This window comes from Rhinolophus sinicus, linkage group LG05 (assembly GCF_036562045.2).
Source record: "Rhinolophus sinicus isolate RSC01 linkage group LG05, ASM3656204v1, whole genome shotgun sequence".
Taxonomy (NCBI): Eukaryota; Metazoa; Chordata; class Mammalia; order Chiroptera; family Rhinolophidae; genus Rhinolophus; species Rhinolophus sinicus.
This window is the reverse complement of record NC_133755.1, coordinates 433594-447032: the sequence shown is the minus strand read 5'-3', so window position 1 is coordinate 447032 and position 13439 is coordinate 433594. Positions and strand designations below refer to the sequence as shown.

General features: G+C 44.1%; 1 protein-coding gene across 2 annotated transcripts in view; it reads right to left on the bottom strand.

The window, feature by feature from the left end:
* The window catches only part of SNTG2 (syntrophin gamma 2), a 155052-nt gene that overhangs the window by 104973 nt on the left and 36640 nt on the right, over window positions 1-13439 (bottom strand). For both annotated transcript variants that reach the window (XM_074331613.1, XM_074331614.1), the window contains exon 2: window positions 2836-2973. In XM_074331613.1, coding sequence (XP_074187714.1) covers window positions 2836-2973 — 138 coding nt within the window. The remainder of the gene's footprint in view (window positions 1-2835; window positions 2974-13439) is intronic.

Sequence of the window (13439 nt, the reverse complement as noted above, 5' to 3'; positions counted from 1 at the left end):
TGGGGGCACAAAGGCAGGTTGGGTCAGGGCTGCCTGAGATGTGCTGTCCACGCAGAGCTCACGTGCTCGGGACCTAGTTCTAAGGTCAGCACACAGATGGGTGACGGCAGCCGGAGGAAACCTTCCCACGAGGCAGAGGAGGGATGAGCCAGGCCTGCATAGGCTCCGCACTGGAGAGAAACAAGTGCTTGTCCTCATGTCTCCCCCAGAACCTGCCGGCTCCTCACCAGGGACCACGGCGTCCATCAGTCACGTGATGGACGGCATCTGTCCCCACGCCCGCCCCCTGCACTCTGCGGCCCGAGGTCTCTGCCCCTCAAACGACCAGCAGTCCCACCTCAGGTCTCCCAGCCGCTTGCCCCATTCCCAGTGACCGGGCTGCCACTGCGATTTCCCCATGTCTGTTCCAGAGCCCACATTCTTCCTTTCTAGCGTGTTATTTGACTGGTTCACTGAGCTCCTGATTTCATTTGTTGTTGTTTTTTATTTCTAGATGTCCCTTTGCTTTGTTTTCACATGTGCTGGATCACCTTTTATAACCCTTCATCCTTTCTCACTTTTAAACCACTCCTGTGTCTTCACACGTGATAACACATGCATGCATTTTACAGTGTAAAGCTGACCTCCCACAACCTGAAGCCCCCGTGGGTCAGCTTCTGCAGGCATCTCAGTTCTGCTGTCTCTTGCTTACAGGGTTCCTTGCTGTTGGCTGGGATCCTGCAGGCTCCTGCCCCCCTTTCACTGGGGAACTATCTGAGACCTGCATTTCTCATGCACAGGGGCGTCCACTGAGAACAGGGTTCCAGGTGGGAATAAGCTGTCCTGCAGAGGGAAGTGTGCTCAGCTGCTGCAGGGACCTGGGGAGCCCGCAGACCGGACACCACCTGAAACTGCAGCATGAGGTCCCTTGTGCCACACAGCAGAGTAAAAGCAGCCGCAAACCTGAAGGCAGATGTGGGGGAGGGGTCCTTAGGGCATCTACTTGTTTTTGTCCCTCTTCCCCCTGGAGCCAGTGCCCGACAGGCAAGCATTCTGGCTGTGCCCCCTCTAGGGGGCAGATCTTGTTTTCAAGGTCACTCAGGAAAGGTGTGACTTGGCGTTCTTGTTCTTCCTGCAGCAGCCGACAGAGCCGTGTCCTGGCTGGCTCAGCCCCCGGACTGTGTCCTCCCTCATGTCCATGTTGAAATGCCCCATCCAGGTCACACTGGGGGCAAACGCTGGGTCCCGTGGTTGGGCCCCTCGCTGAACTTACTATTGACTAACCATCCAGCATTTTTAGTGTTGACATGACTTACATTTCTCCGGCCACTCTGCTGGGTTCTGCGCCTCCCTTACACGCTTCTGAGAGAGCACCCCAGATACACGTCAGCAGGGGCCAGCTCAGATCAGTGACTTCCTCCCTACGAATCTGAATTCCCTAAACAGTAACATGGGGATATGGGAGTCTCCAAAATACATCCCTACTATGTATCTGCCATGACTTAAAGTCCCAAATACAACACGGGGACCTATTAAAATTTTCTCTTCATATGGAACTCTCCCACCCCATCATTCAAACCACAAATGTAAGCTTATTACAATTTAGAAAAATATAGCAAATGTAAGTGACAGTTATACATATAAAGCAATCTAAACAAAAACCCTGACAGATGAGAGAAAGCTCTCTTTCACACCGCAAAGCATACGCTCTCTTTAGGAGATAATTAGAAAATCCTGAAATTCTACGCATTCAAAATGTTATGTTGATCTGAAGGGATAGGAATCTAAATAAGATATGAACTTGCAGATTCTACACTCTGATGCTGAATCAGGAGAATTTAAAAACCTACTGGCATCTGTGCCTCCTGAGGAAAGACCGACTGGAGGATGCAAATCCACTGGGGGAAATGCCCAGTTGGTCTCTTTCCCAGGGAAAGGTCATGAGGACTCAAAACCAAACCACCAAGGGCTCCCAGACCCAGTTAGACTGGAACGCGAGTGCTTCCTGAGGTATTTTCAAAAACACACTGGAAAGAGTTCACTTTGAGCTGCATGACTTCTTCAATGTGAGTTTGTATAGCTGATGGGTGGGTATTATTGGGAGGAGACAGTAGTGAAAGGCCACCGACTAATGTTAAACATAGTACATACGTGTATGTATGTCCACAGTTACTCAAGCCTACGAGAGGGCATGAGGAAGCTGACTGTGGTTTTCAATACAGTTCATTGTATACTGAGCATGTGCAGTAGTCCTCTTCCAGGTAAACTTTGAGATAAAATCTCCAAAAGCCTTTCCCTGGTCTTTATTCAGTATTCAACTACACCTAATGAACATTTTTCTAACTCTTCAGAAAACCTCAGGTTAAGTCAGGAGTGGGACTACCAGCACCAAGCACCGTGCTTTGGGTAAAATTCCTCCTTATGTCGCGATGCAAAGGGACAAAGCTGACAGTTAACCCTAGAAACACCCATTTATCTTTCACTGGATGTCACTCTAGACGTTATTATTCTTCCCGTAAGCAGATGGCCTGTCATATCATGTCTTTTGAGTTTCCAATGAGACTGAGTCATGTTTCACATTGTGGCATTTGCGGACATTTTTTTACGTGAAGCTACTCAGATGAAATATATCAGCAAAGAAAGTAAGACTAGGGAGAGGGTACGTGATACAACTGTGAAATCGGTGTTTTGCTTTGTGACAATCCAAGCCAGCACTGGGGACATCTAAACAAAGGCAGGGACTCGTCCTGAGCAAACAGCCCAGAATCACGGGCAACATTAAAGGGCTTTCATGTGACTCATCAGCGTGAGACACGGTGACCAACCGCTGGCGCCTGGAGACGCAGAGGCACTTACATTTGCACTGCGATTGCTGGCACTAACACAGATGACATCCTGTGTTTGAATTGTCAGTACCTCTTTTGTCAGCTTCAGGCGGACGGCGTAGGCATTTCCAGACACTTCGTCGTGCAGCAATACAACACCAGTTTTAGTCTGTAGATCAAGTGGGGACAGAACAACAGGCTGTGAGCACAGAGGACATGGGCGCTGATACACTGTGTGCGGCTCCCTTCCAGCAGCTTCCTAAAACACACCTGCACCCCTGTCCTAACAGCCCCCGCCTGCTCATGGGCCTGCACCCCCAGGCTTCCAACCACCGGAGAGCAGGGGGTCTCATCCATCTCTGCTTCTGACGCAGCAGCACACAGCCCCAGGGGACGGCCACCAGCCCACGAGTGTGCTCTCAGACACGGAGGACTTGACAGAGTGTGCTTTCAAACGGCTCACACTTGACCCACAAAGGTAGTCGTGTCTGAGCTCAAGGACACAGCACCTGAGGGCTGAGTCTACATGGCACCTGGGTTCCCTCTTGTCCGACAGACGCACAGCAGCCGAGCCCCTGCAGAAGACGCTGTCAGCAGCCCCTCGCGTCCCGCTCCCTCCCTGAGCGTCTCACACTCCACCTGCCTGTCGCAGACACAGACCAGCCCAGGCACTGCCAGGCCAGGGTGGTGCCCACGTCTACCTTCCCTGCAGAAGAGGCCACCCACGGACACTTCCCACACCTGTCACCATTAGGAGCCCCGACACAAGCCTCTGCTGCTGCCTTTTCCAGACCCTGCGTGCCATCCACAGCAGCAGCTATGTGCTTCTCATTCCCAGCATCCCCCCAATATCCCAGAAACCATCTCCACGCACACGCGTGCATATGCTTGCACACATTCACACACATCCCCACACACATACACACACATGCATGTGCAATCACACACACATGCCCACACACGTATGCACACATGCATGTGCAATCACACACATGCACACATATACGCACATGTGCATGTGCAATCACACACATGCACACAATGCACATGTGCATACATACATGCACACACACACTGCACACACACGTACACACATGTACCACCACACAGCATATCATATGCCGTGGTCAGGGCAGGAATGCAGCTTTGAGCTCATTCAGACCGAGCCTGCCATTGTAGAGCTGGAACCTCAAACTCATAGAAAAAGCCAAAGGCTGATAAACAATAAATGCAGAGGCGGTGTCTGCATGGGCGTGTTTATCTGGAGTGCAGCACAGAGGCCACTATATATCCTGTTTATAAAAACAGTCTTTACTCCCACACGACGTGGGGAGATGTGAGCCCTGGCTGCCTCCTGAGTCCCGTCCGAGCACACGACACATCATGACACGCTTGCAGGCAGACTTATGCAGCGATGATGCGTGAGGGTGACACATGAGGGACAGAGGGGGTGGGGACCCTCAGGGAGGTCCTGGGGTCCAGGGACCAACAGCCGGGCTCCGACACGAGGGTCAGGACCCTGGACAGCAGCCGGAGAGCCCCCCTCAGGACATGACCACTGGGAGTTGGGGACTTACACAAGAAAACCGCTGAGCTGAGCTTTAGAAAGAGAACAGGCGCTTTCTAGGAGTAAAGTCAAGGATGGGACTTTCGGGCTGTGACTAAGTAAACAGGATTTGAACCACGTCAGAGATTTGCAGTGTTAGCCAATGAAGAGCAGCAGGATGCAGTGGAGACCCAGACCAGTCCTCCGTTACCTTATCATGCCATCTGAAATAAGCCCACTTCTCAAAATGTTACAAAGACAATGTCAGGGATAAACATATTGGAGATAATTGAGCATCCCAACCCACAAGTTATAATTTTATTCAAATCACTTTCTTCTATGAAAACATTCATGTTAGTCAAATTGAGAGTATGCCAGAGTCAAATATTTGCCATAATATAAATATAACATATTCACAACTGCCCAGCCCCGAACTGACAGGGACACATCTGCTGTCCTCAGAAAACACCCCAGAGGTGCAGAGATCGGAGCAACTAAGGGGACAAGGGGACACAGGGGGAGTGGAGTGAGGGCACAGTGGCCACCCCTTCCAACCGGACCCCACGCTCCGTGCATGACCCGCCAGATGGCATTAGCAACTCTCCTCATTTAACTAACAGAACACATTTTCTTCACACGTTACTTGGAAATAAAACAGTTGTCTCAACTTCTTCAAAACTAAATGTTGGCCTTGGCTATTCACAAACAAAAGTATCAGAAACAAATAAGGGCAAATGCCTGCCCGTCCCATGGTCTTCCCATCATAGCCCATGGCAACGTCATCGCTTGGGGTCTCCTCCCAGCAGCTGGGTCCCCTCTGGCCTGCCTTCCCTGCCCCACCCGGTCCACTGCCCAGTCCATGAGATGTGCCCAGGCCCAGACGCCCCCCAGACCTGCCAGCCTGGGCCACTGCACTCGCCTGGCAACTGGCATCCGCTCCTGGCCTGCCCACTGGACACCTCTCTGGCTTCAGAATCCCCTCCCCTTCACAAGAGACGCTGGCTTCACAGGTGGGATGAGACGTTTTACAAACTGCCTCGTGACTCTATCAGGCAGAAAGCTTTGAGAACAATAGGGGAGAACTGGAGATGGGCGAACACAGAAGCAGAAGCAAGAGGTCGAATGAGCTGTAAATAGAGCTGGGAAGAAGGAAGCCCCCGAGTGGCAGGTGAGCTGCACCTGGACCAGCCCCGTGGGGCAACTGGGGGTGAGAATCAGGGCTGTCAGAGTCACACGTCCCCATGCCCATCAGATGGTCAATAGCAGCGGCCTCATCCTTTATCACCAGAAGGACTCAGAAGTGAACAGCCTGTGCCGAAACACTAGCACTGTCTTTGGAGAGATGCGGAGGTGTCCCCATGTGCCACCTTCTATAGGGGACAGCCCACATCAGCCTGGTTCTCAGAGACGCAGCTGCCCTGGGTGCTAAACAGCAGGGTTTGTATTTTCCCTGTAATACAGGGAAAAGGCCATATTAGGTATTTTAAACTTCGGTTTAAAGTTTATTTAGAGTCAAACTTTAATTAGTAGCACTGACCATGAATCTGCCATTCAGCTGTCTGATACAAAGCAATTAATTCTGTCCTCCCAATAAGTGTACAGACGTCACAGAGGACAAGCAGGCTCTCTCAATAATGACCCAACGCGAGGTTTTTCTTAAGGGAAAGAGGGTAGGACTCCATGCTGCCGAGTGACGTCTATTTCTGTGGAAATTGACCACTAAAATGAGCCACACAGATCAAAAGACTCCACACAAAATGGCGTAACATCTGAGTAACTTGGATTTGACATACAAAAAACATGTCAATGATATTTAAAATAGATATCTACCTGCTTAAACTGCGTTTCAAAATGCAATCTAATTGTGGGGAAAATGTTGGGGGGAAAAAGACTTATTGTACACACATCTAAAAGTCATAAAAGACATTAAAACAATCAAAACAAAATAAATGAATTACCATTTATCGTCACTAGAATTCAACCGTCAGGCACTCAGACTGCTGCTGATGTTGTCACAACTACTCTTTGTATATTTAAAGTGGGATCTGATCACTGCTTTCAAAACACCAAATTAAAGACAAACCCTCATCACCACAGAAGAGATGCCATCACTTTTAGAAAGAAGAGTCTGCATGAGCTTTATATAAACTCTACACGAACTTAGGAATTTGCAAAGAGGAATAACTTGCCAAGGTGCGTATTTTTAAGTAAAGAGGTCGTTCTGCAAAAAGGAAGGAACACGAAACTATGGGCTCATTTGGGAAGAACACACTGCAGGCAAAAAAATGAATGAAAAATAAACTTAATGTATCTAAATTTTTAAAATGTGCCACATGTTTCAATGCAGTTATGTCACATTTTACTGTGAAATTAAATTAGATATAAGCTTCTAACTTTAAAAAAAAAAAAAAACTTTAGTTACTGAATTTAGCAGCTTCCTCAGCATAAGGTTGAATATTCTGCAAACTTGTTGTGAAGTTGCACTCGAACTTGAGATGCATGAGTCAAAACCATCATACAGCTGACGACATTTTATAACCAAGTTCTTTAGCACACAGAGCCGCTTATGTAATAGCTAAGATCCACCTTTCCTGTATGGAATTTCTTTACACTTTAACTATAATATTAAAGAGAAGGTGGCAGGAATGGCTAATTTGGATGTTATTCCCCACGAGGAGTGGTGGGTGGGAAGCCGTGGCGTCAGGAGTGACACGCTCGTGAGGCCAGTGGGCAGGCAGCACGCTAACTCCCGCCACCAGAAGCTTCTGCAAGATGGTGCTTTGAGAAATCCCTTTATTTCATATGCAGAATTATATTCTGTATGTGCTATAATTGCAATTTTTCCATAATAATCTGTTTTATTTTCTTCAATTTGGTAACAGAAACTTATAAATGCACTCTTTGAGAATGTACTTATAGAAGAAGCAATCTTGCCTAAAATTTTAGATGGAAATAAATAACACACAAGAATCCTTACAATAAAAAATGACACCAGTGCACATTTAAATATATACACATTTTCTGGCACCCTCTGCACATATATGATCCAATCTGAGGCACCAGCATAAAGAGGACAAAGTGCCAACAAAGACAAGGCAGAAACTCTGACCACCAGTGAGAAACGATTTTGAGGACTGATGTTAATTCCTCAGACTCAAGGAAGGACACATATTTGTCTAAAATTAAGTACGTGTGTCCATTGGTACACCCGTCACAGACTCATCTGACAATGACACAATATAAGAAAACTTTAAATGCTCACAAATGTTGACTCTATAATTTAATGCCTAGATTTATTTTAATGGACTAGTAATCGTTCTATTTAAAAACGTTTATCAAATAAATGTGTTGCAAAATTGTTTAGAATAGTGAGAAATATAAAACCACCCATGTACTCAACATTGATTAAATAAACGATATGAGCATCGGGATAAAATAATCAGCAGCCTGTGAAGCCATGTTTTAGGAGAACAGGAAGTGACGTGCTAAGCGCTCATTACCTGCCGAGAGGCCGGACAGAGAACAACTGTAATACGACAGGAGCCGTCTGTTGGAAAAGAAAATTACAAACGTACACACCAGAAAGTAGAAAAAGACTGGAGAATTACACCCGGAAAGTTACAGTAGCTTTTTGTGTTAGTCACGGGTAAGTGTCATTCTCTGTTAGGCTTTTCACTCATTCAAATTTTATGTCATTTTCAACCACTAAAAGGTATTTTTGAGATATTAAGGTTTCTCACAACTTTACACCCACTAGGACGACTGTCATCAAAAGGACAGAAAAAACAATGTTGGTGACGATGTGAGGAAGACAGAACATGCCTATCCTACTCTGGGTTGGGATGTGAACGGGACAGCCCCTTTGCAAAGTCTGCCATTTCCTCAAAACAACTCAAAAAAAATGAATGACGCAGAGCTCCCATGTGACCCACCAAGTCCACTCCTAGGTATGTAACCAAGAGACGTGGGATGTGTGTCCACAGAAAAACCTGTGCATGGATGTCCATGGAAGTGCCACTCGTAATACATAGTCAAAAAGCAAAAATAACCCAAACGTCCACCGAGTGATGAATGGATTCACAAAAAGAGGTCCATCCACAAAATGGAATAGTATTTAGTTAAAAAATGAGGTGCAGAAACAGGCCACAATGTGGAGGAACCTCAAACGCTCTGCCAAGTCAAAGCGGTCAGTCACACAAGACCAGAGATTCCAGGCTCCATAGAGAGCTGATGTCCAGAACAGGCCAATCCATGGGGAGGGAGCTCAGATTACTGCCTGTCAGAGCGGGGGAGGGGGAGTATGGAAGGGCTGTTAACAGGCCCGGGGGTTCTTTCTGGGGTGGTAAAAATGTTCTAAAATTGATTGTGGGGAACGTTGCACAGAGCCATAAATATAACTAAGGCCACTGAATTATATACTTTACATGTGTGATTTATACAGTACGTGAATTACTGTCAATATAGCTAGTGTAGATAAACTATATTCTAGGTTTCCTGAGTAAAGTGGCAAGTTTGACCTGCCTCTACTAGTTCACAACCCACTGAATTAATAAAAGATATTGGGGAGATAACCCTAATAATCTTGATATCAAGAGAGTAGAAACATTCATACACCAGAAACTGGATGAAGTGTCTTCTAAGACACCCATCACAGTTGCTAACTATATGGGACCAGCTGCAAGAATCAGAGAAAAGTTATACCAAGTAAAACTATTTTATGAAACAAGAGACAACTTACCTGATATAGAAAACAATGTTAAATTAAACCCACAATAGGGAGAGTGACTAGCAGTTTACAATTTTACTTAGAGTGACAATTTTCTGTAAAATTAAATTATCAAAACTCAAGTAAATTTCAAAATAATGAACAACCTTAAAATTTTGCGAGTGTTTTCTTTATAAAGGACTCAAGGCTAAGACTATTATGGGTTGATACTTTTAAACTATGAAGGAAAAAGTCCTATGCTGTGTAAAGGATTTCAAAGTATAGGAAAAAGGGAATTATTCCCACTACATGTGACAGAGAAATTTTTAAAAGTAAGACAAACATAGAAAATGATAAAAAATAAATGAAAGCAAGTCTCACTTTTGAATATAAATGGATAATCTTAGCCCTCCAATAACAGAATTCAGGAGAAGGAAAAGAATAACATACAAAATATAGGCAGACAATTATGTGTCAGCAGAAGAATGTCCTACTGTGTTTCCCTGAAAATAAGACCTAGCCAGATAATCAGCTCTAATGCGTCTTTTGGAGCAAAATTAATATGACTTATTTAAGACTGGGTATAATGTAATGTAATATAATATAATATAATACCGGGTCTTATATTAATTTTGCTCCAAAAGACACATTAGAGCTGATGGTCCGGCTAGGTCTTATTTTCGGGGAAACACAGTAATAATCCATAAGTAATAAATCACCTAAATAAATAAAAAGAAAAAATCTTATGACCCTATTAACAGATGTCAAAAAGTTATTATAAAACATTTCAACTTTGATTACTACTTTGTTGTTCTGAAAAATCCTAGATAAATTAATAAGGCAGGAAATACAAATATCATGTTTCATGATGGGAAAGAAAAGGAACAATGAGCATAATTGGCAGACAATATAATTGTTTATCTTAGAAAACAATAGATTTTCCATAGAGAGAAGGCAAATAACCATTTTCAAGCTCAAAAGCCCTTCATGTTCGCTATGCAGACAACAAAATAAAGGCAACAAAAAAACTAAAGACACATGGAAATATACAAAAAGAAAACATGAAAATGAAAGGATGGCAATATATAAACTAGGTAAATATGAGCTCCCAAAAGGGGATATCAACTTAAATCTAGTTATGACAAGCCATTAAAAAAAAATAGATTTATCAGCAACGACAAGAAAAACATAAGCCCCACCTCCAGAGAACTGTCACTGTTTGATCCATCTTTACTATAGTGATCTGCCCAGAACTCCTGGATAAGCTTGTCTTCATTTGACCTGACTCAGAGCTCCGTCTGTGTGCCACCCACAGCCCCACACAATTAGGGTACTGTGTACCATCACAGTTGTCTGAGGTGCCAATACCAACTGGGACTAAAAAGAGAAAGATAAGAAGACACAAAAGGAAATACTAGTGAAAGTAATGTCCATAGGGAGCTGTGAAAAACCCCAATACATTCCTGAGAATCTAGAAGGCAATGTGCACGCAGAGCTAGGCACATGCCCCAATGGACATGATAAGGCCCTATGCTCTCACCTCTATATGACCTTGAAGCCTTGCTCAGGCAGGAAGTGAAGGCTAATTAAGGAAGAGCTGCCAACTCCTCCCCAGCATGGGAGGTGTCCCAACGCACACCAAGCCCTCAGAAAGCTCAGGCCACTTATCAAGGCATTTCGGGAAATCTCTGTCCACCTACCTGACTGCCAAACTGAATAGGGACTTCAGTGCTATTCACAACAAAAATACAGAGATTACAAAGTGATTTCAGAAAATCCAATAAACACAAAAAACACAAACAACATCAACAATTAACAGCAACAAACACATACCCTGTGTGTGTGGGGAAATATGATTTCCAGATTCGCTACATTATGTTAATTTAAATGTCTAGTTTTCAATAACAAAAAAATATATGAGACATGCAAGGACACAAGAAAATATGGCCCATACACAGGAAAATAAGCAATCAAAAACTACACCTCTGAGGAAGCCAGGTGTTGGGCTGAATGGACACTGACTCAAATCAACTATGATAAACAGGTTCAAAGAACTAAAGGAAACATGTCTAAAGCATTAAAGAAAAATATGGGAATGATGTCTCACCAAATGGAGACTATTAATGAAGAGACTGAAATTACAATAAAAAGAACCAAAAACAAGTTCTGAAGTTGACAATTATGGTAAATGAAATGAAAACTTCATCAGAGGAGCAAAATAGCCAATTTGAACTGGCAGAAAAAAAAATCGCCAAACTTGAAGACAGATCAACTGAGACCACCCAGTTTGAAGAACAGAAAGAAAAATAAAAGAAGAAAAATAAAAGACACTTCAAAAAAACAGGGCACCACCAAATCTACCAACATACACCTGATGAGAGTTAAGAGGGTAAGCAGCAGAGAGAATATGTTAAGAAATAATGGCAAAAAAAACTTCTCAAATTTTACATAAAAGACATTAATCTCCATACCCAAGAAGCTCAGTGAACTCCGAGTAGGTAAAACTCACAAATATCCACATCTAAGCACCTCATAACCCAACTGATAAAAGACACAAAGAGGTGATCTTGAAAGCAGCAAGAAAAACATGACCCATAAGACACAAAGAATCCTTGAAAAGAATTACCATCAATTTCTCATTGAAACTCATAAAAACTGGAAGGCCAAAAAATTAACAAACCTGTTGCTGCAACCACCAAAAAAAAAAAAAAAAAAAGAGAGAGAGAGAGACGTCTTAGGAGAATTACAAGTTAATGTGATGGACAAATGTATGTCAAAATATGCCACAACCTAGATAAATGGACATGAACTACTAAAACTGACTCAGGAAGACACACAATGTATTTATAGATTTATAACGAGTGCAGAGATTAACCAAAAATTTTCCACAAAGAAAAGCCCAGAACCAGAGGGTTTCATTAGTGAATTCTATCAAACATTTAAAGGATAATTAACATGACCACCTCACATAATCTTCCAGAAAACAGAAGAGGAGGAAACATTTCCCAACCCATTCAATCAAAACTAGAGAGACATCACAAGAAAATAAAACCATAGAATAATCTCTCTTTTACACACACATGAAAATCTTCAACAAAATCCTGGCAAAATATGCTGGGGTGGGGCAAGGTTGGGGGTGGGGCAAGGCCTGGGCTCTTCCTTGGACGGAAGGTCTGAGAAGTTTCATGCAGTCCTCACAGATGGGGAATATCGCCTATCACACACACGCGCATGATGTGTTAATTAAAAATATGCTTAAGCACGTCCCAGGCACCAGGCACATGAGGGGATACACGCGCCCAAAGTCCTCTGAGCCCACTGCCCCCAGGACACACACCCTTCGTCCCACCCCTCTACTCAGTCAGCTTAGTTTGAATCCTCTGTCCTGGAAGAATGAGCCACAGTGATGAACTCAGGCCACTGTTTGGGTGAGTCGCTTTTGTCCCCGACTGAGGGGTTTGTGACACTCACGTGCAGGTCCCTCGAGCCTGTGGGTGCCACAGACACAGTGACAGAACACCAGAGTGACTGTGTGACAAACACTTTCTGTCAACTTCCTACTCGCTTTGACCCAACAGTGTTTAACTGACATTTTTCCGCTGAGCTGCTGGTGCTTTAGCCAATAAAAACTCAGCCTCCACTATACAGTCCGAACCGAGGAAGAAAACCAAGGGTGTGTGTTCTTACTTAAAAGCAAGGAGTCCCAACTCCGTAGATGATGTCATTATCATCTCTGATGCAGAACTGAAGATGAGCTAATAGAATATCATGGAAAACAGCCTTCTTTTTTTCAGAGGCAACATTCTATTTACGAGCCTGTCCCATATTTAGAAGCCAGTGCCTGACACTGAATTTGTATCCAGTGTCTTTAATGTCTCTGGGAAATCTGACATGAAATAGCCAGCTACTATTCACGCCCAAGTTTATCACCCCTCAGGGCTCTGACAGCTGCATACCTGACCCTTTCAGTAAACCATCCCCACCGTTCAGTGCACCAGCCATGGTGGGGCCACAGGAGTTCACCTCATTCGTTTACGTTTAAAAATGAAACAAAACGCAATACTCCACTGTACTGAATGCAAGAGCCTCAGACGCTCCCTTCATGTCACAGCATGCTTCTCACTAGAGAACTCTTTCTTAACAAAAATATGGATATAGAGTGCATGTAAGATATGAAATGAACATAGCTTTTATTCCCCAAATAAAAGGTAATTCAAGTACAAAGTACAAATGCAGAATCAATGCCAACATTATTTAACTGTGTTAGCCAGTTTCTCACACTATGAATATTCTCGGGGGTTTGGATATCCCCAAACTCCCATGTTCCAGAAAGGACCATTACCAACAGCTGAAAGATTGTTTCATGTGATGTTGTAAAACTGCC